The sequence below is a fragment of the Conger conger genome, chromosome 6 (genome assembly GCF_963514075.1).
Source record: "Conger conger chromosome 6, fConCon1.1, whole genome shotgun sequence".
Lineage (NCBI taxonomy): Eukaryota > Metazoa > Chordata > Actinopteri > Anguilliformes > Congridae > Conger > Conger conger.
The window spans coordinates 17,523,434-17,551,107 of record NC_083765.1 but is presented as its reverse complement, the minus strand read 5'-3'; the positions used below and the strand labels follow the sequence as shown (position 1 = coordinate 17,551,107).

The following is a 27,674-nucleotide window of genomic DNA, read 5'->3' as shown; positions in this document are numbered from 1 at the left end:
AATGCGACGGTAGAATCGGCGGACAAAATCTTAATACAAGCATACAATCGAGTCCTTCGAATGATCAATTAAGCAAAATGATTCATGAGATATTGTTGGCGTTGAGTGGGTACCCTGGTACCATTTTCACATGGAATAAAAGGACTGGTTTGCAGGTAAAAGGCAGCGTTATCTAATGTATACATGAAGCTTGCTGGCTGCCTGCAGGAAGTCAGCAGTTGACTAACTATATAAACTGCAGCTCATATAATCTATGATTTAAATATCGATTGGAATATATCGGATAGGTCTGATGTATGTTTTCTTGCCAGCTAATGTCAGCTAAACTAGCTTATACGTATAGCTATGTATTTAGCATATTAGATGTTCTCGCTTTGCAACGAGAGGGTAGATTTCTGGAATATTATTCTAAATAGTTAGCTAGCTAAGAGTTGGCTTGCTGCAGTTGTCCTATGATGTTTGCTTTAACGTTAGTGGAGCTAGCTAATTGTTTTTTTCGTTAAATAAATAAAAAAATAATAATAATAATAATAATAAAGTTCATAGCTATATTGTATCTGTCCTATGTAAAGAATGTAATTCATGCATGACACTTCAGTGTTCAGAGCTCATCTGATATTTCCACAGGTGTCCCAGGACTTACCCTTCCTCCATCAGAGTGAAACCGCAGTGCTGAACCGGCTTTGTAAACTTGGTTCTGACTACATTCGATTCAGAGAATTCATCGAACAGCACACAGGCCATGTACATCAGCAAGTGAGGGATCCGAAATGGAGTGTCGGTAATGTTTTCAAATGATTCATCATTGATTTTTTTTTATTAATCCTGTCTGATTAATGCTTTTTACAGGAGCACCATCCTACCCAGCCAAGCCAAGGTGGACTGCATGGGATCTACCTGCGGGCTTTCTGCACGGGTTTAGACTCTGTGCTACAGCCCTATCGACAGGCCTTGCTTGACCTTGAGCAGGAGGTAGGATACTCCGTGCTTGTACTGTGTTAAAAAAAGGATAGTAAAGCTACATACACTCACCGAGCACTTTATTAGGTATTTATTAGACTTTCACTGCTGTATCCACTTAGAGTTATGATGCCTTGTTTGTTCAGAGATGCTCTTCTGCATACCACTGTTGTAATGTGTGGTTACTTGTGTTACTGTCACCTTCCTGTCAGCTTTGACCAGTCTGGCCATTCTTCTCTGATGTCTCTAATTAACAAGGTATTTCTGTCTGCAGAACTGCTGCTCACTGGATTTTTTAAATTTTCACCATTTTTTTTTACAAACTCTGGAGACTAGTGTGCATAAACATCCCAGGAGATCAGCAGTTTCTGAGATACTCAAACCACTCTATCTGCCACCAACAATCATTCCATGGTCAAAGTCACTTAGATCACATTTCTCCCCATACTGATGGTTGATGTGAACATTAACTGAAGCTCCCGACCCGTATCTACATGATTGTATGCATTGTACTGCTGCCACACAATTGGCTGATTAGATAATCACATGAATGAGTAGGTGTAATAAAAGTAAAAATGTTCCTAATAAAGTGCTCAGTGAGTTTATCTTAACAGTCTTTTAAAAACAATGCCATGCCTTTCTTGTTTATTTCAGTTCCTTGGTGACCCACATCTGTCAATTTCTCATGTGAATTACATACTGGACCAGGTAATGTGCAATAAAGGCATACTGTTTTATCTCTAAAGTCTTTGCTCAGCTTGTTGTTCATTTGTTGTGTTTAGTTTGATTTTAATACATTTGGATTCATGCTTCGATAGAAATAATTCCAATGTTTTTTCCCCCAGTAACGTTTTCTACTCTCCTCCAGTTTCAGTTGCTGTTCCCCTCTGTCATGGTGGTAGTAGAGACAATCAAGTCTCAGAAGGTAAGACCTTCAGCAATGACTCATAAGGGTGATGAAGTGAACGATGATCTATATTTTCCATCCTTGAGTTATACACATTTACATGAATTTAAGTCATTGAAATAACAGTTCGGTGACCCTGCTTATTGTGTCTTTCCCATCTGTGAATCAGATCCATGGTTGCCAGATTTTGGAGACGGTGTACAAACATAGCTGTGGAGGGTTGCCACCTGTACGTTTAGCCTTAGAGAAGTGAGTACCATCTGTCTGTTAAAAAAATGAAGTGAACATCATTCTTAAACACAGTTTGGCTGAAAGGACATTGCTGTTCTCTGAAAAATTATTAGTAATGAATTGTCAGAGCTTCATAAGCTGCTTAAACTGTAATGTTTATTTTTCTGGTCCATAAATGAACAAAAAATCACAGAAAATGTTTAGCTAGGACATGCCAAGCACAGACTATGACCATCATCAATTTCCTGTTTACTTAGTTTTCCATAGAACATCCTTTGGTGTTCCTTGTACAGAGTAAAACCTGAAACCACCCCAAATCTGGAACATGGACTGACATAAAAAGAGCTGTTCCGGGTTTTACTCGGCATAGTTAACTAAAGTGATCCTGCTTTCCCCCCAGGATTCTGGCCGTGTGTCATGGAGTGATGTACAAGCAGCTTGCAGCATGGATGCTGCATGGACTCCTGCTGGATCAGAGCGAGGAGTTCTTTGTGAAGCAGGGCCCGAGTGCTGGAGGCGCAGCTCAAGCCCAGGAGGAAGAGGAGGAAGACCTGGGCATCGGGGGCCTGAGCGGGAAGCAGTTACGGGAGCTGCAGGATCTGGTACGGGAGCACCCTATCTGCCTTCTCTGTGCCTTCTCCGCCCCCCCCTTCTGATACCCCTATCCCTGTCTAACCCCCCCCCCCCCCCCCAAAAAAAACAAAAAAAAACAAAACAAAAAAAAAAAATATTGCACTTATATGACGACTATATGTTTAGAACAGCAGTCCAGGTGTATTTTTCTAGTTCTGGATGTGATGCTTTGACTTGTGGTAGAACCTATGCACTTGTAAGTCGCTTTGGATTAAAAGCGTCTGCCAAATGAATAAAATGTAAATGTAAATGTAAATGTGATGGATAGATCTGGACATGATCAGTCACTGGGCATCCTGGAACTACTGTCGGATGGGTTTAGAGCTGCAAAATTATTTGTTGCAAAATAATACCAGCGTGCTTTTATATTCAAAATTTGAGAGCCAGCATAGATATGTTGTAAATGCGCCATTTGAACTGCAAAACTTGGTGTGAAAGAATAATGAATGCATTGTCAAGATGAGACTGGTGCTGATGCATGTTTTTAGACAGTAGGATTAACAAGGGGTTTTTATGAAGGGGTTTGGTGAATAGAAATGAGATTCTTTCTTTAAGGCAGGGAAGGGATCATGAAATCCTGGTCCGCGAGGGGTGAGAACTGCTGGTTTCCACCCTCCCTTTATCTGAGAGTCAGGTGTGAAGACAGTCCGGCCAGTCCCGTAGCGACAATTGTTCAGTGAATTACCCAGGAGAAAAGAAAACCAGGGTTTGATTTGGAGTAAGGGCCAGATTTTATGATACCATACAAAATGTTCTGCTTTTTCTGACTTGATGCAGCGGTTGATTGAGGAGGAGAACATGCTGGCTCCGTCCCTGCAGCAGTTCTCTCTCCGCATCGAAATGCTTCCCTCTTACATCCCTGTCCGTGTGGCTGAGAAGATCCTCTTCGTTGGGGAGTCAGTCCAGATGTTTGAGAATCACAACCAGAACCCATCTTGCGCCGGTGAGAGTTCACTTTCACTGCCCTTCATCAATTATTCACAGGCATTAGTGCAAGGGCCAGTTGCTTCTTCCATTTTATCAAGTTAGACTGGCATCCCTGTGGCTTTTCTGTGCAGTAAGCACTTTCATAACTTTTCTGTTTCTTGATTGGATCTCATGTGTAAAGGTCTTCCTTCTTGTGGTCGGATGGTGTCACATTTGACTTCTCTTGCCAGGCTCTATTCTGAAGCACCAGGAGGATACGTTTGCCGCTGAGCTGCATCGCCTCAAACAGCAGCCACTCTTCAGTCTGGTGGACTTTGAGAACCTCATTGATGGAATTCGGAGCACAGTTGCAGAGGTGGGGTTGACCTGTTACAATGTTATTATTCTGCTTATTATTATTATATTATTTCAGGCACATAATCTTTTCTTGTTTCAAGCCCTGTATCCTGGGAATAAACTAGAGTAAAGATGAGCCCAGATGTTTACTCAGACAACACAGACCTATTGATTCCTCCATCTTATGTTCCAGCATCTATGGACACTGATGGTGGAGGAGTCTGACCTTTTGGGACAACTGAAGGTTGGGACAAAGTTTCACCCCTTTTAGATGCTTTAGATGTAGATTTTAAATTGTGCTTGCAACTTTAGCATTACTCTGGGTTTTATTTTAGATCGTTAAGGATTTCTACTTACTGGGTCGTGGTGAGCTCTTCCAGGCCTTCATTGATCACGCACAGCACATGCTGAAAACACCACCCACTGCTGTCACCGAACACGGTAAGAAGGCCTCCATATTCTACATATTCCACAACTCTTCCCAATATTGTGGTTGATTGTGTTTTGTCTTTCTCTCCACTAGATGTCAATGTAGCATTTCAGCAGGCTGCTCATAAGGTGCTTCTAGATGATGACAACCTTCTGCCTCTCCTGCACCTGACTATCGACTACCAAGGAAAAGAGACCAAAGGTATGGCTGACATGCTTTGAATATCAAAAGGGTAAGAAATGTGGAGTATATAAGACCACAGCTCTGAGATGCCATAAACAGACTCAAGATTTTACCCCCAGTGGTGGAACATTACACTGTGGTCAGGTCAGCTGAATTACTGGCCGTCTTCAGATGCAGACTGAAAGCCCATTTTCAGACTGCGTCTTAGCCCCCCCATCCAATCCCCGCCCCTAGGACTCTTATATATCTTATGTATTGATTCATGTTGTTATGGTTTTATTTTTTTAGTTTTATGGTTTTCACAGATGACATTTCCAGTCAGAATTTGTAGTTTGGTTGCGCTTATCCAGAGCATTTGCTCAATGCATGGAATGGAATTGAAATGTGCATGACTGGGGATCTGTTGGTGTTTTAGAGGTGGCTGGAGGTCGTGAGGGCGCTACCCCTCCCCAGGAGTCCTCTCCTCGGGAGGCTCCGCCCACCGGCTGGGCTGCTCTGGGATTGGCCTACAAGGTGCAGTGGCCTCTGCACATCCTCTTCACGCCTGCTGTCCTCGAGAAGTGAGTGTCAAAGTTTTGTTGCTTTCTCCACTGTGGATCATTTTCTAGGGCTGACATTAAGCCATCAATGTAAATTCCTTTTGTATACTTGTCAAGCTAGTTGACCGGATCAAAAATCTGTTGATGTTTCTAATTTAACCATGAGGTTGCAGCGTGGGTTTTTCTTAACATACTAGTACTTTAGTCATAGAGGGTTTCTTTCTACACCAAACAACGACCTCTGTGGTAATTTTCTCAACAATTTTAAAAATGCTTTGTCGGCATATTTTGCATGCATTATTCTTCTCCTCGTGCACGTCCCCTCCCCTCAGTGTGCGGCCTCGCCTCTCCTCAGGTACAACGTGGTGTTCCGCTACCTGCTGAGTGTGCGCAGGGTGCAGGCAGAGCTGCAACACTGCTGGGCCCTGCAGATGCAGCGCAAGCACCTGAAATCCAACCAGACCGACGCCGTCAAGTGGAGGCTCCGCAACCACATGGCCTTCCTGGTGGACAATCTCCAGTACTACCTACAGGTGTGATGTCCGTACCGCGGAGCAGGAAGTCCTTTCCCCTTCAATTCTCAGCTCGCTTTAACCAGCACAGTCCTGCCTTCTCCTCTGCGCAGGTGGACGTGTTGGAGTCTCAATTCTCCCAACTGCTGCATCAGATCAACTCCATCAGGGACTTTGAGAGCATCAGGCTGGCTCATGACCACTTCTTGAGCAACCTTCTGGCACAGTCGTTCATCCTGCTCAAGTCGGTGAGTGGGGGGCTGAAAAAGAACAATACTTTACATCACTTTACACTTCTCCGTCACAAATTAATTGATTTCATGAGGCTCGGGAGTTCAGTCGTGTGGCGTTCGCTTGTTTGACCCAGGTGTTTCACTGCTTGAACGAGATCCTGGAGCTCTGCCACAGCTTCTGCTCTCTGGTCAGTCAGAACCTGGGCCCACTGGATGACCGGGGCACTGCTCAGCTGGATATCCTGGTCAAGGTTGGGAGTCTCCACCCTCCATACACATGGCTATGGTTTAGCAGAGATAGATACAGGCTGGTACAATTTGACTGGTATTAAGGCACAAATCATGATTGAGCCATTTTTTCTTCTTCTTTCCCAGGGCTTCAGCCGGCAGTCTTTTCTGCTGTTCAAGATCCTGTCGAGTGTTCGCAATCACCAGATAAACTCTGGCCTGGCCCAGCTCCTCCTGCGGCTGGATTATAACAAGTACTACACCCAGTCAGGGGGAACCCTGGGCAGGTATGTCTGATCACGCAGGGGGCTAACGGAAGGTCATTGGGTATGTTGTGACGGCAGAATCTAAGACTACTTTTTCTTTTGCAGTTTTGGAATCTGAGCCTGAAAATATCCTCTCCAGTATTACAACAATGGAGGAGTAAGGCGGACGCCAACGTATTCCCATGTGTCATTAACCCAAACCAGTGTCCTCTTTCCATACCGACTTTACGTTGTCCACTAGCCATTTCTCATGTTTGACAGATGGATATGTGCGGAGATTATTAATGAGCGAGCCTCATTGCATCACACAGAATCTGTAACTCTTTCGGAAATGTATAAAGTGTAAATAAATTATCTATTGTAAAAGACTAACTCGAATAAAACTGATAAAATGAAACAATCACAATTTATTGTTTTCTTCCATAAAAACAGAGGAATTAAAACTATATACAGAAATAGCATGCACTAAAACTAACACAGGACAATGACGGGTCGGGGGTGTCTGGGTCGGGTGGGACTAGGGCGAGTAGTTGTGCTGGAACTGGGCGTGGCTGCTGTAGCCCTGCCGCTCTCCACAGACCAGGCTCTGGATCACCCACTCCGGCGACAGCACCGGCAGCCCCAGGGATGCTGCCCGATTCAGCACGGACGGCGGGCAGGACTGGCTACTCACCACCACGTCAAGCGTATCTGCAAAGTAGTCTGCCCAGATAAACAACAATGTGTTATCACCGTGTTGCCAAATCGTGGGAATTTGTCTCCAAAGCTGGCTACTTTGAGAACCACAAGGACACCTAGGACTCAAACGACTTGTTGGGTCACGTGTGACACTTCCCCATTGTGTATTTTAATATTGGTTTACTTTTTCTTAAAACGTCAGACTTTTTGAGGTGGTTTTGGGAAATTTCAGTGGACACTGGACTTATCAAGGACCAACTTCCTTTCAGAGTAGTCAAGCTAGTGTTAACTGAGCACACCCTGAGATAAGCTATCTGTAGGGTGTCAGGCATTTGTAGTTTACTTGCACACATAGCATTTCCAACATGTTTTTGCATTATAGCTAGGTATATACAGCAAATGAAAGGATGTGGTCACATTAGCAAGCTGAACTCACCTGGGCTGCTGCTGTCCACTTCATGGTTGCATGTGGAGGCAGCTCCACCCATCTTCAGCAGCTCGGCCCAAAATTCTGCAGACTTATCAAAGACCAGCAAGACCTTAAGGGCCTGGAACGGACTGCGGCGTGGATGCCTGTAGGAACAAAGACCACATGTCACTCACCTCAGCAATAAGAGCCATTTTCTCTGGTATATCAGATATGATGTCAGTAATATTTTCTGTGAGTTTGCCTTGAAGAATGGCAAATTGACAATTACAAATTGTATTTCTTTAACAGTCTGGATAATGTCTTATGCTGGGTCTAATGTCTGGGTGCTTAATTGTACCATATTCAATTTTAGATTTGAATAAGTAATGGGGAAGAGAACCTGAAAGCGAATGCGCTGTATTAACCCTTCCAGTCCCACGAGTGGCATATGGCACTCGGCCTTGTACCTACCTTTTCAACCAATCAAAATGACTGCTATACTATCGTTTTGAGTTCCTATTAAAACCCTACTAAATTCTAAAGTTTCTCAATTTCCTCAACCAAAGCCAAAACTCGTGATTTGGTTGGAGCCACTTCATATTGGGCTGTATGGACCTATCATATGGCAGAACATAAACCTGGCCTTTCCATCAGGACTGCTCATCTCTAATGTCTCCTGAACATCTTTCCTCAGGACTCACCATTCCACTACGCGGCCCTCCAGCCCCACACCAGCAGGCAGAAGGTAGTTCCTGTAGTTCAGCAGCTGGTTGTCATGGCAGCAGTCCCGCACCCATATGTGAGACACACAAGGGATGCCGCTCGCCAGACACTGCAAGTACTTCCGTGTGCGGCAGTGCTGGTCTGCAATCAGGAGGCTCTGATAGGCGGCCTTGCACTGTGGAGCCAATGAGCATTCACTTAGGTAATGACACTACACCAACATTTCCAAGGTCAGGAATAGCACAGTAGTTTGAGTTACTCAAGATTTATTAGGAACAGGTTAGTGCAGGGCTTTTCAAATGCACTGTGACCTGCATTTGACCATTAAAAAAACAACAAAAAATGTTTACTAAGCACCAGAAGTGTGTCCAGGTTAGCATCTGTAAAGTTCTTTGTTCAATAGCTCTACATACTTTGAAAGTGTCTAGGGTATTATTTATATGATACGTGTGCATACAGTATATCCTGGTGCCCATTAAAAATGTGTTAAGCAGCCCTGGGTTGGTGCACTGGAGTGGAAAACCTACATGCAGTATATACTGATCAGGACAGCACGATAGTGGATTTCTCTAACCGTTTACAAATTTCAGCATGAATGAAAATGGATTCCAGTCTCTTCCCTTAAAAGGCATAGAAGTTTGAAACTGGTCCAAATTTGTGCGGTCCTCACCTGTCCCTCATTAAAGTCCTGGAGAACAAATCCTCCTCCAGCTTCCAGCTGCTGCTCCGTGTAGCTCTTGTTAAAAGGTGCCATCTGCACGTACTCTGACAAAACACAAACAAGTCAGACTGACGTCCACTGGCACCAAACAGTATTTTTATACAAGTGTAATACAGGAAGGGTTTTAAACAGTTTTGGCTGTTGTGTCCAACTCAAATGAACCTTTTATGATTTGAGCTGTGCTACATATTGGTGATGCATCCTTATGTAATTTGAAGACAGAAACGGATTGCGTGAGAAACACTGCGTTGCATTTTCTTATTTTGAGCATATAATACAACAGGCAAAGGACAGTTGTGATGTCACCTTAACAGACAAACAATAGTGGGGTGGTGTTGGCAACAGGATAACAATGTCAATGGTGATTTCTCGATATACATACAGGGCACCTGGAATAGCAGTACCTGCCCAACATGCGTTGTAATTGCTGGAGCTCCTCCAATTTGGTGATGCTATCCCATCCATCATTATCCCTAATACTAAGTGTTGCGTGAGCTCAAAGCAAGCGGGTGAGATGTTGTGCACTGGCCAAGGTAGCCTCACCGTCTTCCTCGTTTGCCAGCAGCTGGTTGGTCTCGCGGTCCCTGTCCGAGGAGGTGGTCAGCAGAAAGGCGTAGCCTAAGAAGAGGGAGGTGCTAGGGGGGAGGGGCCCGTGCGTCTCCACCAGGTCATTGGGGTCAGAGGGCAGGTCGGTACCGCTGCCAGAGGTGTTGCACACGCCCAGATGCTTCCCTGTATGCAGAAACATAGAGGGAGGACCTTAACACAGCTGATCATCCTACCAAGGCCTAAACGCAACGGTTCCAAAACACAATGCTTCCCTAACAAACCCAGAATGACACCAATCCTTAGATCAAGGACCAACATTATCATTATAGCAACCCAGAACACTAACAATAAGTGACCAGGTCAAACTGTGGTCAAAGAAAGAACATGCCCTTAAAGTGGTTAGACAAGACAGAGGACACCAAAAATAAACCAACTTCCACATGAAGTGCACAACCCCCCCCCCACCCCCCATCTTAAGTGAACACTTGGGACATAGTGATATAATGAATTTAAGACATACCAGCTCAGTAGAGGGAGAAGCAAGAGGTGTTGTTCTGTGAAGTCAGAGTAATACCTCAAGTATTTTTCACAGGCGTTTGGGACTACGCATTATTTAAAATGACCATAGAACTGATGCTAAGCCAAACTCAAAAACACAATATAGTGCAGTTTCAACATGACAGGAACACACCAATGACTTATCACATATTTCACTTGTATTTTTTCAGGGCACCAAATAGATTTTCAAAAAAAAAAGTAGACATCCATTTATTTTTAAAAGCAGCAATACAGTTTCAGCCATATTACTTTTAGGAGTATGTTAAAAACATGAAGCGTCTACTGAAATAAATCCTGGTTGTTAATTTTATCATTCCATTGATAAAATGTAAAAAAGAGATTCATGAAATCATCGATTTTAAAAATATTAGCTTAAAAATATGAGAGGTCCACTACAGTTGTAATTTAAAAAGCTAAAAATGAGGCGGGTCTCGGTAATGTCAGTCATCTTGCTCCTCCGTGGCTGGGTTGTCCATACCCGTTCTGGCACCAGCTGACTTGCGGCCTCTCTTAGCGGGAGTCTTTATCTCGTCGGTGGAGCTCATTAGCTTCCTCTTCCCAGAAGGCCCTGGGGTCCTGGGGCTGTCGCTGGAGCTCCGGGTGGGTGTCTCCCCCGTGTCGCCTCGACGTTTCCGCTTTCCCTCCACCAAGTTATCTGAGCAAAGAGAGGATGGCAGCCACATTCTCAGGACACAAACACAAATGCTACCACCTTATCAAACATTTTTTGAGGCCATTTTGTCTGACGATGATGCTGTGGTTCCCACAGTTATAAGGAGACTAGAAGTATGGCGATATGATTTATAGCCCGTATAAGTGATGCTAACCCCACCCAATATGCCACACTCTATCGAGCACAGCTGGGAGGACTGGGAATGGTGGCCATTTTGTATGTCTGTTTCACGGCCTTACCCAGGCTGATGTCGGAGGCCTTGGCGAGAGGCGTAGCGGGCTCGTAGGGCCCCAGGCCGAACTGCTCCCTGAGGCGGTTAGCTTGCTCCACGGACAGGATGACCGACATGCGGCCGTACCACCTGCACTGGCCGTCCTTCTCCACGCTGTAGAAGAACTCTGAGCCCTCGGTCTTATGGCCCTTCACCACACCTGCAGACCCAGCCGCACACAGGGAGTCTACAGTTACGCCCCCCACATCACAGGAGAGGAGTGGTCTTCCCAACAAACAAGAACTCTTGCACTTCAAAAGACTGATCCCATTTCTGAACCACTTGACGAGGAGGCGTCTGAGCTGACCTGTGGTGAAGCACTCGTCGTCAGACAGCGCCGTGACCTCCGTCTCCAGGGGGATGGGGTCGCACAGCAGGATGTCCTTGCCCGGCACGTCGCACTCGTAGCCGTCGTCGAAGAGCAGGCGGAAGCGTCCGGCGCCCAGGTCGCGCGTGATGCAGCCCGAGTACAGGTACCCGTTGGACAGCCACTTGGCCACCACACGGAGCCCCACGAAGCTGCTGGAACCCCCGCTGTCAGGGGAGGAGTCCAGGGCCATGACCGTAGGGCCAGGGGTCCCACATTTGGGGGGGTTCTCCGCCTGCCGGGCACACACCCGTGTGTACGGCTCGTCCTCCTCCGAGGACAAGGGGAGTCCCCGTACGCTGTCCCTGGACAGGGCTGCGCCACCCCTAATTAGAGAAAGGGGTCTTTGAAAACTTTGCCCGACCTCTCAAGAATGTTTATTTCAAATGCTCCATACTCCTTCTCTTACCAGACTGAGCTGCTGGTATGGATGATTTTAATACTACAAATTCATGTTAAAGGGAAGATGGGTAAAGCCCACAAATAAGTGTTTGTAAAATTGACATATTAATAGAAAAGTGAAAAGTGCAGAAATTAAAGTGTGCACATGCAATGGAGGGGCATGGGACAGACAATGTAATTTGGGGGGAACTGGTGTACCCCTTTGACCTGTCCTACAGCCTGCATTGAGAGGCCTCACCTGGACAGGGGGCCCCGGGAGGGGGGCCGGCCCCGACGGGCCCTTCCGCGAGGCGTCAGAGGGACAAGGGGCCGAGTCCCCTGAGCTCTCTCCCTCTCTTCCGTCCCGTTAGACCCCCCCCGCCCCCGGTGGGCCCTCTGCTGCTGTCCGCTCCCCTTCCGGGGGCTGGAGGGACACAGACACAGAGGCGCGGTCAGCGGACGCCCCTGGGCTGCTCTCAGCAGGGGGAGCAGCAGCAGAGGGGCTCAGCTCTTCACCACCAGGGCCCTGGACCCAGCTCAGGAGACCACGCCTGCCTCAGCTCTTTCAGAGGACACTGCACCTTTTAATCACTCTAGAGCGGCTGAATCTGGATTCCATACTGCTGAGATTCATGTACTGCTGGGTACCTTTACTGCCCAGCTTTTTGTCATTTAAAATCCCACAGGGGGAGGAATTTCACATGATCTTTGAACAAGTAGCAGTCAAACTTTCTTTCTAGGTATTTGCTTTTCAATGGCAGCAGAGGCACGCAAAGAGCAAAAGCGTGGCAGGTCATCCCGAGTTGAAGAGGAAAAAGCAGGGCTGCCTAACCCCGTTCCCTTAGATCTAGGTTCACTCCAACCCTAACAAAGCACACCTCTCCCAACAGCTAGAGAGCTCATTGAACTGCTAATTCATAGAATCAAGTGTGCCAAATTGTGGAAGGGTTGAAGTGAAACCCTACAGGAGAGTAGCCCTCCAGGAGCAGGGTTGGGCAGCCCTGCTGTAAAGGGTTGATCGGCATGTGAGTGAAAGAACAGGAGATAAGTTGTTAGGACAGAAAAGTCAGCCTGTAAGAATTTTCCAGAAGGCAGCACAAGCAGGCAGGGAGGGGAGGACGGGGCGAGCGGTCAACCTTGCAGACTTGGCCCCGCGGGTGGACGGCACGATGAAGCCGGCCCTCCTGGCAGGCCCCGGGCCCCCGCTGCTGGCCCCGCTGGAGCTGTGCTGCAGGCTGGAGGCCTTGGAGGAGAGGGAGCTGATGTCCGCCAGGTCCCCGGAGGTCATGGAGCTGCCCGTACGCGACGGCGAGATGTCGTTCTCCATCACGCGGCAGTCCAGCACCGGCTCCTCCGACTCCTAAAGAGCACGGATATTAGTCACGGAAAACCGCGAGCATCGGGACGGAGAGCTTCCTTATCCCACATTTAGGAAGATGAATCCACTCAAAACTGAATTTTATGTTCTCTATGATATGTAGTAAGATATGTAGTTTCGGGATGCTCTCAAATGTTGTAATGACAGTTCACCAACATTAATTTTTTCAATTAATACATTTCCCAGTTTGTTTTAGCAATAAGCTCTGGCTGTTCGTAAAGCCTGCTTATGTCACAAACTGGCTTTACCATTTAGTTTTAAACTTACAGGGATCCTCAAATCTGGCCCTTAAATCAAAATCCAGCCCTCGTTTTCTTTCCTCCCGGGTAAATTAACTGAAAAATGGATTGCTACTGATTGACAGACTGGCTTCACACCTGACTCCCAGATAAAGGGAGCGTGGAAAACCAGCAAAATTTGAGGAACATGAGGAGCATGCACATGCGCTGTACACTGTAGATCATAAGACAATATCAGGCTAAGTTCTCCCTGGATGTCTTAACATGGGACTACCCTTGAACATGAGGCCGAAAACCCTCACCTCTGTGACCTTGCGCTCCACCTCCTGCCCGTTCTCGTAGTACACGTCTGTGATGATGCGGGTGACGGTGGTGCGCACCTCCCGGATGGTGCGCACGTGTCTGCGCACGGACTGCCCCGCGGGAGCGCGGGGGGGCAACTCCGACTCCCCCTTCAAACAGAGCGTGGAGCCAGTTAACCCACTGCACCCCAGGGCCTAACCCACCACCAGCCAGCCACACAGTTAAACAGGCTGCCCACACGACTGCATTCCCCTAGTGTCAGGCTGCCCACGACTCCATTCACTTAACGTCAGCATCAAGAGGATCCTCACCCTGCTTCCTGGGAACTGCGGGCCAGAGGCATCAAAGCTGGTCTGCTGAGACACGGCCCTCTGGCGATTCTGAAACGCGACACAAAGTTACACTGGTGACAAATACCGAAGTGTGCCTTCAGAGCACACTACACATAGCTCTCAACTTGAGAAGAACATAATATTGTTACAGCATCAGCACTAATGTTCATGTGTGCGACACATTTTCCTTCTTATTTCACTTAACAGATTTGTTATTGCCCACCTATGCGGCCATTTTTTGCTTTGTGTTCTTGCACATGCTGGTATGATTCAACACTCTTCCTGCTACACCTGCAAATCTGCTGCAAGAATCAATCCATTTTGTTTCTGGTACATAAGCACAACTTGCTGAACCAAAATGCTGTGTGTCCTACAGTTATAAGGGACTAGAAGTATGGTGACATTATTCATAGCCCATATAAGTGAAGCAAATCCCACCCGATATGCTACACACTGTAGAGCCCTTACTCTGTTAGGAGAACTGGGAAAGGTGGCAATATCAAAGCTGGTCTGCTGGGATACTGCTCTCTGCCTCGATGGGGTACCGCTGGCGACCAATCCTGAAGCCCTGCGAGTTTCCCCTTCCTCTGGCCCCTCCCTGTCAGGGATGGACCCACTGGCCCCGCCCTCTGCCAGACCCAGTGTTTCAGCGTGAAGGTCCGCTCGGCGAGACGACCGTTCCGGCGTCCAGCTCCCACCAGCGCCTGCTGACGCCAAGCCTTCTCCCAGAGGGCTAGCAGAGAGCTCTACTGATTGGCTGTTGCCAGGGACCTTCTTGGTCCGCTGACCCTGTGAACTTGGAGCCTCCCTTTGAGAATCCCTCTCCTGAGACTGGGGTGAGCTGCGCAGGTCTCCCCTGTGGAGTCAATTACGCCCAGAATTACCATCAACAGAAATACCACCACCACCAACCATTTCATACTTTTGAACGTAACAGAAACAAACTGAATGGATGTTAGCAGCTTGGAGTCACGTTTGTTCAGAACAGCTTACACGGCATTCTCCTCCTATATATGCAGCTGGGGGTTGCTGAAGTAATTTAGGTTATACACCTCACATATAGATAGAACACCACCACCCAAAGTTAAAACCTTCTGATTACAAGCCCTGTTCCCAAAACACAACACCAACGGTACTTGCTTGCAGTAAGCTGCATATTAGTTCAGTACTCTGGCTAAAGTCACATAACCCAGCTGCTGTCCTGCCAGGGTAAAGGGGAGAAACTGGGGCTTGGGAAACCTTGAAAAGGACCTTGCAGGAGCTCTGCAGCAGGGCAAGCCAGACTCTCTCCTCTCCTCCGCCTCTCTGGGGAGAGCTGACGGGTGCCCAAAATAGCAGCCCGCCCCCCCACTCCCATGTTCTCCCACTCACAAATGGGCCAGGACCAGCAAGCCGGCTCTGCCTGCTTAAGCCACACTGCAGGACCTACTTTCAGCTTTAAGACACACACACACACACACACACACACACACACACACACACACACACACACACACACACACACACTATACATGGTCATAATTGTGCAATTCTCAAAGCTTTAAGCTGAAGACGTGGTCAAGTTTGTGAGATCAAACACTTACTGCAAGTGCAACATGAAATGGCACTGTGCCCATCCATTGCTATACTAACTTAAGGCACGCTAGTGGCAAAATGCTTTTAATTGAATGCCACCACTAACAATTCACCACGTATTGATAATCAAAAACTGAAACCTTTTTAATGGTGTATAAACCAAAATAATAGCTTGTGGATGTTGAGCTTTGTTGCAAGGGATTAACAGCAGATGGTGCTAAAGCACATGGTAAATATTTTTGGTAAAGACCCAGTGTTTGTGACCTTGGGGGTTCTACAAAACCAAGAAACCAGCAGCTATACGGGAGACAGTACCTGGTAGGAGTGCAAGGCATGCTGGGTAGGGCCTTCTCTTCCACCTCCACCTGTCTGCGTGCCTCGCATACACGACTGAACACTGACTGACCGGACCTTGGGCTGTAGGAACAGAGACATCTGGGCCATCAAAAAATTGCTCTCACCCACTTCCTGTTCTAATAACATTAGCCGCAGAGCTTAAGTATATTATTCCTAATTATTATGCTATGCAATAATAATAGTACATTTACAGTGATAACATGAACTGCATCAGCAGCTGAAATCAGAGCTAATATCAATAAGCTTCCTTGCATAGCAACGGAGGCAGGTTACCTGGTAACAGCCTTGACAACAGTGGTAACCTTGGAAACAGAGCCATCCTCTTCTGATAGTGCAGGTTCTGAATAGAAAGCCACAATTCAAATTCAAGCACATATATGGTGTAAGAAGGGAAAAATAGTCGGGTAGTAAACCAGCATATAACTGGTGTTATAAAAGATGTCCAGAATAAAGAGCAGTTATTAACAATTTTATACCAAACCATATTTTGGGTAGGAAACAATCGAATGGACAATCTCAAGCTATTCATAGAAATGGCATTATGATTTGCACAAGCAAACAGAGAAGGGCAGCAAAGAGGAGGCTACTTGGAGAACAGCACTTACTCTGTAGACTGAAGCGTTCTGAGCACGAGCTCGTCTCCTCCACTGGGGTCACAAGTTTCATCCTCAAACTCAGTTTCCCATCAGGCTCTGCAGCGGCCGGGGAAGAGAGGTCCTCTTTTGTTGCCTCTCTGCTCTCCTCCACTGTGATATCGCTAGCCGCCATTTCAGTCTCCCTAGTGACATCACCTGCCGACCTCTCTGAAAAGGAGCTCATTTCTGCACAAGAAAGCAAACATTAAAATCAGAAGAAGAAAAAAATCCCCAAGAACTCCCAAATGGCAATGCTAAATGCATGCGTTCATGCACAGCACAGTTATTGCTATCGTAATCTTAAAATAGACCACTACTGCCAAGCGCATGTGAAATGAGCTGTGAGGAGCAGCCTACCAATAGGAGTGCTGTGCCTGGGCGTCTGCTTCAATTGGTTGATCAGAGGAGGCGTGGCAGTGGCCACAGGACCAATGAATTCTCCTTCTTTAGGAAGAGTGAAATGAAATGGGATTTCTGAGGAGGAAAATGGGGGGGGGGGGGTAATAAAATTAAAACAACTGAGCAAATGCCTCACCAAAAACCTAATGTCAACAAAGAGGGAATGTAGGCATGCACACACCTCCAGAGCTATCACTGGGGCTTTTGCTCCCAGAAATCTCTCTGCCTCGACCTGCTGCTCCTCTGGGGGATCGGACATCGGCTGGCCTGGTGCTCTGTGACCCCACCTTCACAGTCTGTGAGTGTCTGTCTGGGGAGGGGCTAGGGCCTTTGGTCTGGGAGCCGGTGGGGGATGCAGCATTCTTGTTCATGTCGACTCCTGGAGTTCCTGATCTTCGCAAAGCCGGAGAAGCTCCTTGGGAGCCTGGGGCCACGCCTCCTTCGCTCTGCGAGGTCACAACCGTGCCTTTCTGTTGGGAGATTCTCTCGCTCTCCTCCACCAGGATAACGCTGCTGCTGCTTGCCTCCTTTTTGGAGGTCTGCTCCTGTTCTCTCAGGACGTTCTGCGCCTTGGGAGAAGGAGCACATTCCTCCTCCATCGGCTCTGGGGAGACGGCCTGGCTCTGGGAGGGAGACAGGCAGAGACCGGACCTCTCATCCCCTGTCGTGTCCTCCTGCCTCTCTGCCTCTTCCATGTCCTCCTCCACAACCAGGTCATTTCTAACGCTCCCTGTAGCATTAGCCAGCTTCTGTGAAGCCTTCGGACTTGACCGAACCACCAATGCCCCAGAATCCACACAGACCTCAGGACTCTTGGACTGGACCTCCATCACCATGTCATGGGTCTCAAGTTCTGCGACTCTTGACGGCAGTATGGACTCAGATTCCGATACGGATGATAAACTGTAAGGGACGCAGGCACTCCGGGCTGAGGACAGGGGGTTATTTTCTTGTGAACATCCCGTTAAGTCTATGGTCACAGCTTTCTTCAGGGAGCTAGCAGAGTCTTGGTTCTGTGAACTGCAAGTTTTTGTCAGGTCAATAGTTTCTGTGGCATTTGTTACATTCAAAGCTGGAGTGGTGGGTTTGGGTGTCTCAGAGTACGCTCCCTGTGAAGTTTGCTCGTTTGAAGAGTTTGCCTCCCCCGTACCATCAAGCACATTAGCCTTCCTCATTTCACACATCTGGGATGCTTTCGGTTCACTAGGGGACTTTTTTGGTACAGGCTCTGGACAGACACCGTTTCCCTCCTTCTGGGAACTGTGGTGCGAGGTAACGGAGTTACGGGCAGATGTGGCTACAAGCCCCCCCAACTCCTCTATCTGTGTCGCCTGGCTATCTTCAGCCTCCCGCGGCTTTTCTGAAGGTTGTGCAAAACTGCTGTGCTCACTGAGAGTAGAGAGTTCTAACTGGAACGACTCAGCCACTTCGCTGGGCAGCGATTGGCTGGCAATGCGCTTCACCTCTGAGTGAGACGGCCCAGGAGATCCGCACTCCAGTGATAAGCGCCTGTCCTTTTGAGGAGCTTCCTTCATTTGTGTTCCTGCCCTGTCAGTACTACTTCCTGTCCCCAGGCTCTGGGTTGGGACAAATACATCCTGTGAGGGGGGAAAAAAGGAGGAATATTCTTTCACCATTATTCCGACTTCCAAAATTCATCCTTCACCAATTTTCACCAGTTGTTTTTTTCCCCCACAATCAGACACCTACTTGGGAGAGCTCAGGAAGGGTAGGCACAGAGATGTTTTTCTCCAGGACAAAACCAGGGGAATGCTGGGATACTGGAGTAGATGCAGAGGGCTGTGGTTTGGGTGCTGTGCCTGATTGGACAGGAGCCTGGTCCATGTCCATTGGCTCCTCCCCTTTTTTCTGTAGGCAATCTGGCTCATCGGGAGGGAGGGATGTATCCATAGGCTCCTCAAAAGCTTTATAATGATCACAGAAAGAACAACATCGTTACAAAGAGACATTCAGGACAAGTATGTTTCAGAGTTTTTCTTTTCAGAATAACTGCTTTATTTCTACCAGTAGAAGATAAATTACCTTGCTCATTCTCTTGTGCTGTGGGTGAGTTAGGTACTATGAGAGGTGTTTGGCTTAAACAGTCCTGAGTAGGTGCTACAAAATCAGCAGAGTTCCTTTGGAAAAACAGAATGACAACACTGAATATGGAGCATTAGAAATGTTTGGCACAGAATATAACTTCATAACCCTCATAATGTAGAAAGCATAATTTGAATAAATAATTTCCATGATGAATATCTAAGAACAACTGCTAACTGACAGCATTTACCATGTTCCAAAAAAGAATTAAAGGGAAAACACAACCGATAAATGACAGCAGATTCTCAGAATTTAGCGAAATATTTCAGTGTTGAGCTTCAAATTTAGTTTCCCAAAAACCTTTTTGCTAAGTCACTTGTGTGTAATTTCAGGTCCCTTCCATCAATAATGGACCAAAATAATGTGTTGTACTACTGGACATTTTAAGTGGTGGTGAGATGGGGCACTGTGTGCGGGCGGGTGAAGGGCTGGTGTGTTGGCTTACTGGGAGAGGCTCTCCTGCACCAGGACGCCGCGTCCTGAAAGGTGCAGCAGTCGCAGGGTGCTGGCAGGGGTGCACGTCGGCAGGTGCTGGCTCTCTGGCTCATTCACGGTGCTGTCCACCCCACCCCCTGGGACATCACATTACATTACATTACATAAATGGCATTTAGCATACGCTCTCATCCAGAGCAACGTACAACAAAATGCAAAGTACATAACCATAACCAGGGATAAGATTTCAACTGCTACCAGTACAACAAAAAAACAGGGGGGACAGTGGGAAAAGAACAGGGTAAAGGCCTTTTGCAAAGATCCCGCGGGTATTTCTTTGAAATACGGAATGCTCATGTTGTCAGGCGGAAACCAAAGGTGGAATGAAAACTCACCGGTCTTCTCGGCGTCGAATAAGTCATCCTGGGAAGAAGGCACCTCGTCCTCGGGCTCCTGGGCCGCCTCGGCCGAGGCCTCGGACCCCTGGCCATGCAGCAGGTCCTGGATGCTCATCTGCTTCCTCTCGCCGGACGAGCGCTCTGACAGACAGCTGGAGCTCACCTCTGACCTGGGCAGGAAGGAGAGCCAAACTTCAGATGCTTGCCCATGAGTTTGAACCTATAGAATTCCAATGGCCTTTCTTTCATTTGAATTGCTCTCAATTCAGCAAGCTCAGTCATATGCGTTATCACATTAGTTATTTAGCTGACGCTTTTATCCAAAACAACTTACATTGATTACACTAGGCAGGGGCTAATCCCACCCAGGTGCATTGTGGGGTTAAGGGCCTTGCCCAAGCGCCCAGATCTTATTGTGGCTACACTGGGGCTTGAACCACCAACCTTCCAGGTCTCAGTCAAGCACCTTAGCCACTAGGCTATAGGCTGCTACCTCATGACAGTGCAGACTAGCATGCCTGTCCATGCGCATGATGCCAGCTGCAGCTTCGTGTCACATTGCAGTGCAAAGACAACATGCACAGCTGCCACAGACAGACCAAAGAACCTGTTCTTGCTTGTTTACGGCAACTCTGGGATTACTGGCCAGACAGGACAGATGTTTGGACTATGGGCTCACCAAACCAAGGCATTTTAGCGCATGCTTTTCAGTCAGACCCAGTTACCTTTTAGATGAGTTGGCCTGGCTACCTGAAGCCACACCTGCTGCCGTTTTCAGTACAGCTCCTGAAATGCAAAAATAATATAATTTAAGCATTGATGATGACGGGCAATCAGTTCGTGGCTTTCTGTCAATAAAGCTGAGTTGTAAGGGCAAAAGCCATACCTTGCTTAGCCTGCTGCTGGCTGTCCGTCTGTCTGAGTGGAGTTCTGGGCCTCTCCACCTGGCTCTCCTCATTCCTGTCCAGCTCATGGTTCAGACCCTGGCTCTCCGACAGCTCCAGAAAACCAAACTGAGATGCTCCTCCTGTGTAAGCATACCAGCCCACAACCATTATGACTCAACTACCAGCAACATAGCCAAAATCATTGCGTCATACAAAAAATATTGTTTCTGTCACAATACTGACAGCAGTAGAGATCCTACAGCCATTCCCATAGTAATATTTCACCTGTGTACAATAAAACTGTAAGCAGTTTTTTGTCTGGGATTTGATGGGAGTGGGGTCATATCACATTATAAAGTGAAGCATTGTATGCCCATACATTACAAATGCCTTATATCCCTTCATAGATTCACTGATGTCAGCTTCAAAAAATGCTCTACAAAAAAAAAAAAAAAAACTCAACAATTAGAAATGCCAAATGACACAAGAGTCAGGGCAGCCTCAGCTCTGCTGTAGTACAGGAGAACTTGCCTTCAGACTGGGCACACTGTGTGGTGGAGTCCGCCCCAGCATCCACCTCCATCTCTTCCCCTGCACACTTCCTGGTGATAGGGGCTAGAACACTGAAAGGGACGAACAGGTCCCAAAAACACACTGAAACTCACCCAGTAAAAGAGCATGCCAGGCAAGTGACACCTCAGAAAAGGCATCGTCAAATACAATGAGGCCAGAACAAAGGGTAACACAGGAGGGCTACCCAAGACATGACTTCTTCCATAATCTCCACATTACACACAGATTCATGAGACATCAACCTACGCATTCCCACACACAACATAAGTGATGACTGTACCTCAAAACACCACTTCAGGAATGACTAATGTTTGCGTACCTGTTTTGATTGGATGGGGAGCACACTTCAAGAACTTGACTATGCTCCCGTGTGTCAGAACTCTGAGCCGATTCCAAACTAGCTAAACACAAAATGGCAGTCTTACAAGTCTAGCAAGTGGTTTAGTGATCAAAAGCACACATTTCTGACAAATTAATTGAAAACCTTTCCCATGTTAAAATGTTCAAGGCCTGACCTGAGCTGGGCTGTGTGTTCCTCTGCTCGATGTTTGCAAGGCTATCTGTCGGAGAGCACTTGCTTCCCAGTGGAGACGATATCAGCTCCTACGGGGAAATATTAGGGAACCCTTCAGTTGAAATAAGTATGCCATCATAGTGTCCACTTTCTCATACACAAATGATATTTTGCTATTAGTCAGTTCTACCAAGGTGCATGAAAAATAAATAACAGAGTATAAGAATTCCAGCTACTTTTGCACCAACAATGATTGATGATTAAAATTTTCAAATAAAGACAAGTTTTTACTTCCACATATATCCAAGAGAGGCAAAAATGGTTAAACATTCATCCCCCCCAGGCAAGTGCTCCCAATAAAGATCAATTCACCAAAACAGGACTGGGAGATGTGGGCTGCAGGTTGGAGAGGCGACGGGCTAACAGGGAGCGATAGCTACTGTCGGGGTCTTCCTCCAAGGCAGCGCTGTCGGGCTGGGAGTCCTCAACAATCAAGCAGGGATTGTCCAACTGGGAAAAACTGGATTCCAGCTCATTATTCCCAGGATCCATGTAGAATGGATGTTCTCTGATGGTAGCACTAACTGCATACAACAAACAACATATTAACACACCAGGAATTCATGAATAACCAGACAGGGGCAGGGGTCTTAATACCACATGTAAGAAAGATATTCAGGCTACAAATAATAGATATTTCCTATTCTGTTAAGGAATAGATCAGTTCTCAGATAACTAATGTTGCCATTTTATGTAATGTGCTGTGGCAAGTGTTGCTTAAAAAGTGTTCCATCTTTATTTGGCAAATGAATAGACCTGCAAGTGAAATCAGTAGTGTTCAGATACAAAACAAATGGTAATGACTTAAACATGCATTCAGTTACCCCTCCATTTCCACAGGGTCAAACCTCACTGGACCCACCCCTGTGATAAAGCCTCTTCATTTAATTTTAAAAACCGAATCAATATTTTGTAGAAACAATCTGTTACTCATCGGCGAATGTTTTCTGCCCTGGCAGTACACCACTCGTTTGATCTACAAGTAGATTTTTTTCCCTGCAATAGACGTGGCAGTTGGGCTAGGGTAATTTGAGGACAACAGGAGAATTAAAATCTGTAACGTAAACATAAAATCTTGGAACTTAAATGCTTTCAACTCCCTTAATTAATCAAGAACCTGATTGTTCTCCAGAACCAGTGTTGAGTAGCACTGCACTGTAAATAATCGAATTTAACACGAAATAGTTCATACTTTCAGTTATTTGGCTTTACGCAGTGAACACTTGGAACAAACATTTCATCGCTTCCGGAAAGAAATGAAACACGTGAAGGCTAGATTTAAGAACAAAAGGCCAGGCAGCACGGCACGAAAGGTGGACCGTGTCACGCAGTTCATACAGATATTAAACAACTGAACATGATTGATAGCAAGCGAAAGTGTAAGTTAACTTGTCAAAAACACGTACGTGTATAAGTTAAAAAAAATAAAAAAAAATAAAAAAAATTATATATATGTCTAGCTAGTGTTTGGATGTGCTTTCTAACATCCAAGTTGTGACTAAACAGACAACACGTTATTAACTGGCCAGCTAGCTAACTGAATTGTAAGGCTACGGAACCGACTGTGAACGGCTTTCTGGGATGTTTGATTGAACCCCTCCCCCTACGTAAGTTAGCAAGCTAGCTATCAAGCAAGTGAATACTCAACCCGATACAAGCAGCTAGCAAGTATGCACACATAACACAACGGCCGCCGTTTAAGGTAACTTAACGTATAACAACAGAACAATGTTATGTCTCTCGTGATCCAAATAAACCCACATTATTGTATAAGTAATGCGAAGTAGCGGATGACAGCCTAGCGAAAATAGCTGCTTTTATTTTATTTCATCTTTCGCCAAAAAACATCTACAATGCAACGTATAAACCTGTATTTTAATTGAATTCCTACCAAATGCATCGAAGCCCAAGTGTCTCCAGTCCCCGATCACACCAATAAATAACACATCGACGTTCACTATGCCTGTGGTTTCGCGGCAAACGCGACCTCACGGAAAGCTGTGATTGGTCTGCGGCACCGGGTCATAGGGCAACAAAAACTTCCTGTCGTTTGGATTCGCCAACGAAGTGGGGCTAGCCAGACAGTTTTAATTTTATTTATTTTATTATTTTTAGAGCTATTTTTAAATCTCTTTAAAAATGTCATGATCTGTTAAGTGATTGTAATGTAATTGATAGCGGAGAAAATGCGGTTAGTTTTAAATAGCAAGCGAAAACATTCAGATACCTGAAGAATGTCTCGCTGAACAAGAAGATGTTGAGTAAATTAGACTAATTGTCTTTTTTTTTTATTGCGTGAATAATCAGGCTATGGCACACTATGAGCAAAATAGGCATCGGTAACTGTCGCCTACCAATGCATTCATAAAAAAGGACCTATAAAAGAACATATAAAACGATGGGTAATGTTCTCCTTGAAGTTAAGTAGGCTAATAATTGACCTCTGTAAGTTAAATGTTCTCCTCTTCATGAAGTTACTATGTTGATAAGTGTTGTGAAAGTTTTGTTTCAGGCTTGTCTGAGGGACTTTGATCGGTTCATAATCATAATATTTATTAGTTTTACTGCAAAAACACAGAGGCATAGTCCAGAAAGAAAGTGCCCAATTATATTAGCCATTTAGATGAGGGAGGTATTTGATGAAATATGAAAGCAGATAAGTGAGTTGTTGAGCTGGTGAGAGTGAGATAAGTGCTTGTATGTGGTTAAATGGCAGCAAATTGCCATATGCTAACAGCCTTTATGCCCACATAATTTAACATCTCTACAGACCCTGCTTAGACACAAACTACTTCTATCTGTTACCATGGCAACATAATCTTTTCTCTTAACTGCTTCCTCACCACATACCAAGGAGGGTCAATGTGGGGTGAAAAATGCAAAAACTCAAAGTGAAAATATAAGTAGTAGAAAGCTATGATAGTATGCAAATTCTTTGTTAGAGAAGTAGACTACATACAGGCCCACACCCAGATAAAGAGCCACAGCTTACTTACAAAAAGAAACCATGGGACAAATGTACAATACTTAGTCCCGTGACTATGATGTACACCAATGACATGAGAGTGGGGCATTATGAACTCCAAAATAGGTGGAGCTATGATATTTTATAAGTCACTCAGTGAAATTTAGGAATCAGTATTTGGCTTTCAAGAAAAGTCCTTGTGATGTAGTAGGGTTCACATGTCCTCTAGCACACAACCCAGGCCCAGTCAAAAATGACATTGTTCTACTTGCTAACATAACAAGTGATGTCAGATTGTTTGTTCAGTTATTTGAAACCTGGTTCATTGGGTACTGGTATGATTAATTATGGTGAGTTATTTGAATTGCTCAAGAGGGTTACAATAAGTGTTGTAGAAACCCTGCCTGCACCCACATTTCAGTCCTCAGCCTCTTTCCATGTTCTTATCAGAAAATGTAATCTAGGGCAGTGCAATTAAATTTAGAAATAAGTATTCAAACAAACAGAGTATTACAAAAATGTATTAAAGTCATCTGATTCAAGGCCCTAGTGTTGGCATTTCAGGCTGCTAAGGGGACTGCCCCACCTTACATACAATCCTTAATCACTCCCTACTCCCCAGCTAGACCACTCCGGTCTGCCAGCTCTGGTCACCTTATGGTTCCCTCTCTACGAGCACCTGGCGGTCGAGCTGCACGTTCACGCCTGTTTTCCGTTCTGGTTCCTCAGTGGTGGAATGACTTGCCTACCACTGTCAGGACAGCAGAATCCCTCCCCTTATTTTTGATGCAGACTAAAAACACACCTTTTCAAACTGTACCTTAGTCCTCCCTCCTGATTTCCCCTGCCCCCCTTTCTGATATCCCCATCCCTCTTGTCTAACCCCCCAAAAAAAACTAAAAAACTAAAATAATTGCACTTATGATGATGATATGTTTAGAACAACACTTGCACTTATAACCTATGCACTTGTAAGTCGCTTTTGGGGCCAAATAAGTTAAATAGCCCTGATATAAGGCAACTTTCATACATTTGAAGTATTATCCAGGTACATAGCTGGATGGTAACTGAGGAGATTTAGTTTGCCGAAAAATAACAAACTGTTTGGTAAGTAATCCAATTATGTAACCACAACAAGTCAAATCCTTTTTTCTTTAATTCTTCTTTAATTCTAATTTGTATGATTCTTGAATCATACAAATTAGTAATGACATTATTTAATTTATCTTTTTTTTTTGTAGAAATGTGAAAATTGTGGGTAAGAAGGAAATTAGATATATTATTTAGCAAATTACGAAGCAAATCACCCAATGAGCCACAGCACAACAATTTCATTTTGAGCAGATTATTCTGAAATGGGCACAATACTATAGAGCTGTTCAGAAATTAGTTCTAAGTAAAGTTGCAAAAGAAAGAAGAGAATGTTAAGCCATACAGAAAGGTTTCTTACTGGAAAATATATTTTTCTGCATTGAGATGCAAGCACTTCTGGTATTGTTGTAGTTGCTTTACAATCACAGATCTGTAAATGTAGACATTTTTTAATGTAATTTTGTTAAAATATATAGTTTCTAAAAATGCTCATCTGACAAATATTGTAAATCTGTACAATCTGTGAAGTGATACATGGGATGACACCTACGCACAGGAACTCCGGGGGGCTATATTCCTCATACAGGAACTCTGTCTAAGAAAGATGTAGGTGGTCTTGAAGATTAGCAGGTTGGCACCCAGACACATGCCAACATCATGTATACATCGCTTTGAGGACCACGCAGCTGGCCACTGACCAAACAATGAAGGGTAGACAGAATGCAGGAACTCTACTAGACATCATTACCGCTATTAAGTCGATCGTGCTTACAGATTCGTCTGAGTCCACTGAACGACATTATAGTGTAACGATATAGATCGTACAAAAAATAAGTTCCTGCACCTCCAAAACGCAACTTTTTCAAAGGATTCGCTTGTGAAAATGTTGGAAACTACATCCCATGTAGCATGCATAAGAATGTTTGTACACAGAGGCGGAACAAAGCAAACATCACGTATGACTGTAACCGGCGTTTACGGAGCAAAGGAACGAATGCAGTTGACACCCAAAGAAAGAACTGCGCAGCAACCGAAAGGAACAATAACGATTTCAATGAGAGATCAAACATATTTTTTACATTACAATCACACCTGTCACCGATAAGAAATCAGTGTCACTTTATTTATGCTGAAGAAAGACAATTTTGTTGTTAATGCCATTTGTAAGCTAATGGTAATAAATCACAGGTTTACCTTTGAAAAGTTGAGCTTGTTTACGAGACTGGGGGGTTCTCCCGTTGCAGGTTTTGTTTAATACATGAGTTTACTGTTTAAATATTTCTGGCCGGCTGGATCTGGCTTTAACGGCGATGCATCCAATTTCTCTCGCTCTCTCTCTCCCTGCTTCTCCGGAAAGGCTGGGTGTGGGATACATGAATGCCACTTAAAGAAGCAATGGCATTTTTTATGCGTGTGCTCGCGCGTTTGGTCGTGTGTAAGACATTTATGTATGTTTAAAATGTTGAATTTACGATGGAATGGGTTGATAGCGGACACCATATTCCCTTAAATTTGTTGACAGAAGGTGCTTGGCTTGGCTCATTTTATGAGATGCGCCAAATGTAACTAGGTTTACGAGGACAACAAACGGCATTGTATTTGGACATAGGCGTGGACATTATTTTACGTCTCATACCTGCAATACCTGTATCCACTCCTTTTAATTTGTGCGCATGATCATGTTCTAAACTGCAGACGGAAATAATATGCCTGC

General features: G+C 45.4%; 2 protein-coding genes across 6 annotated transcripts; one reads left to right on the top strand and one right to left on the bottom strand.

The window, feature by feature from the left end:
* tubgcp4 (tubulin gamma complex component 4) lies at positions 1-6,791 on the top strand. Of its 2 annotated transcripts, XM_061244922.1 has the most exons (19): positions 1-155; positions 628-756; positions 850-972; positions 1,615-1,668; positions 1,829-1,885; positions 2,037-2,116; positions 2,499-2,700; positions 3,509-3,674; positions 3,889-4,013; positions 4,188-4,238; positions 4,330-4,435; positions 4,518-4,625; positions 5,023-5,167; positions 5,502-5,679; positions 5,772-5,906; positions 6,026-6,142; positions 6,267-6,406; positions 6,491-6,523; positions 6,558-6,791. In XM_061244922.1, the coding sequence occupies exons 1-18, from the start codon at positions 78-80 to the stop codon at positions 6,501-6,503; spliced, it is 2,007 nt and encodes a 668-aa protein (XP_061100906.1). In that variant the 5' UTR covers positions 1-77; the 3' UTR covers positions 6,504-6,523; positions 6,558-6,791. The 2 variants fall into 2 exon arrangements, with proteins under 2 accessions (XP_061100906.1, XP_061100905.1); XM_061244921.1 differs by having other exon boundaries at positions 6,491-6,791.
* Positions 6,773-27,309, bottom strand: tp53bp1 (tumor protein p53 binding protein, 1). 4 transcript variants are annotated; one of them, XM_061244916.1, is made up of 29 exons: positions 27,155-27,309; positions 22,216-22,427; positions 21,845-21,932; positions 21,649-21,730; positions 21,288-21,379; positions 20,756-20,896; positions 20,595-20,655; positions 19,867-20,039; positions 19,482-19,608; positions 18,977-19,071; positions 18,644-18,858; positions 17,115-18,531; positions 16,892-17,008; positions 16,505-16,720; positions 16,173-16,239; positions 15,858-15,959; positions 14,436-14,823; positions 13,947-14,015; positions 13,635-13,784; positions 12,852-13,075; positions 11,975-12,139; positions 11,275-11,660; positions 10,936-11,127; positions 10,502-10,678; positions 9,460-9,648; positions 8,866-8,960; positions 8,174-8,370; positions 7,500-7,636; positions 6,773-7,087 (listed from the first exon to the last, which is right to left on the bottom strand). In XM_061244916.1, the coding sequence occupies exons 2-29, from the start codon at positions 22,393-22,395 to the stop codon at positions 6,903-6,905; spliced, it is 5,727 nt and encodes a 1,908-aa protein (XP_061100900.1). In that variant the 5' UTR covers positions 22,396-22,427; positions 27,155-27,309; the 3' UTR covers positions 6,773-6,902. The 4 variants fall into 4 exon arrangements, with proteins under 4 accessions (XP_061100900.1, XP_061100901.1, XP_061100902.1 ...); XM_061244917.1 differs by lacking the exon at positions 27,155-27,309 and adding an exon at positions 23,795-23,910; XM_061244918.1 differs by lacking the exon at positions 11,975-12,139.
* Between the last annotated feature and the right edge of the window lie 365 nt (positions 27,310-27,674).

Coding starts and splice junctions, on each gene's coding strand:
- tubgcp4 (XM_061244922.1), top strand. CDS start 78: ATGATTCATGAGATATTGTTGGCGTTGAGTGGGTACCCTGGTACCATT. Junction 1,669..1,828: donor TGAATTACATACTGGACCAG/GTAATGTGCAAT, acceptor ACTCTCCTCCAG/TTTCAGTTGCTGTTCCCCTC. Junction 5,680..5,771: donor ATCTCCAGTACTACCTACAG/GTGTGATGTCCG, acceptor TCCTCTGCGCAG/GTGGACGTGTTGGAGTCTCA.
- tp53bp1 (XM_061244916.1), bottom strand. CDS start 22,395: ATGGATCCTGGGAATAATGAGCTGGAATCCAGTTTTTCCCAGTTGGAC. Junction 20,040..20,594: donor CAGGCCAACTCATCTAAAAG/GTAACTGGGTCT, acceptor CTTCCTGCCCAG/GTCAGAGGTGAGCTCCAGCT. Junction 16,721..16,891: donor CAGGCACAGCACTCCTATTG/GTAGGCTGCTCC, acceptor TTTCTTGTGCAG/AAATGAGCTCCTTTTCAGAG.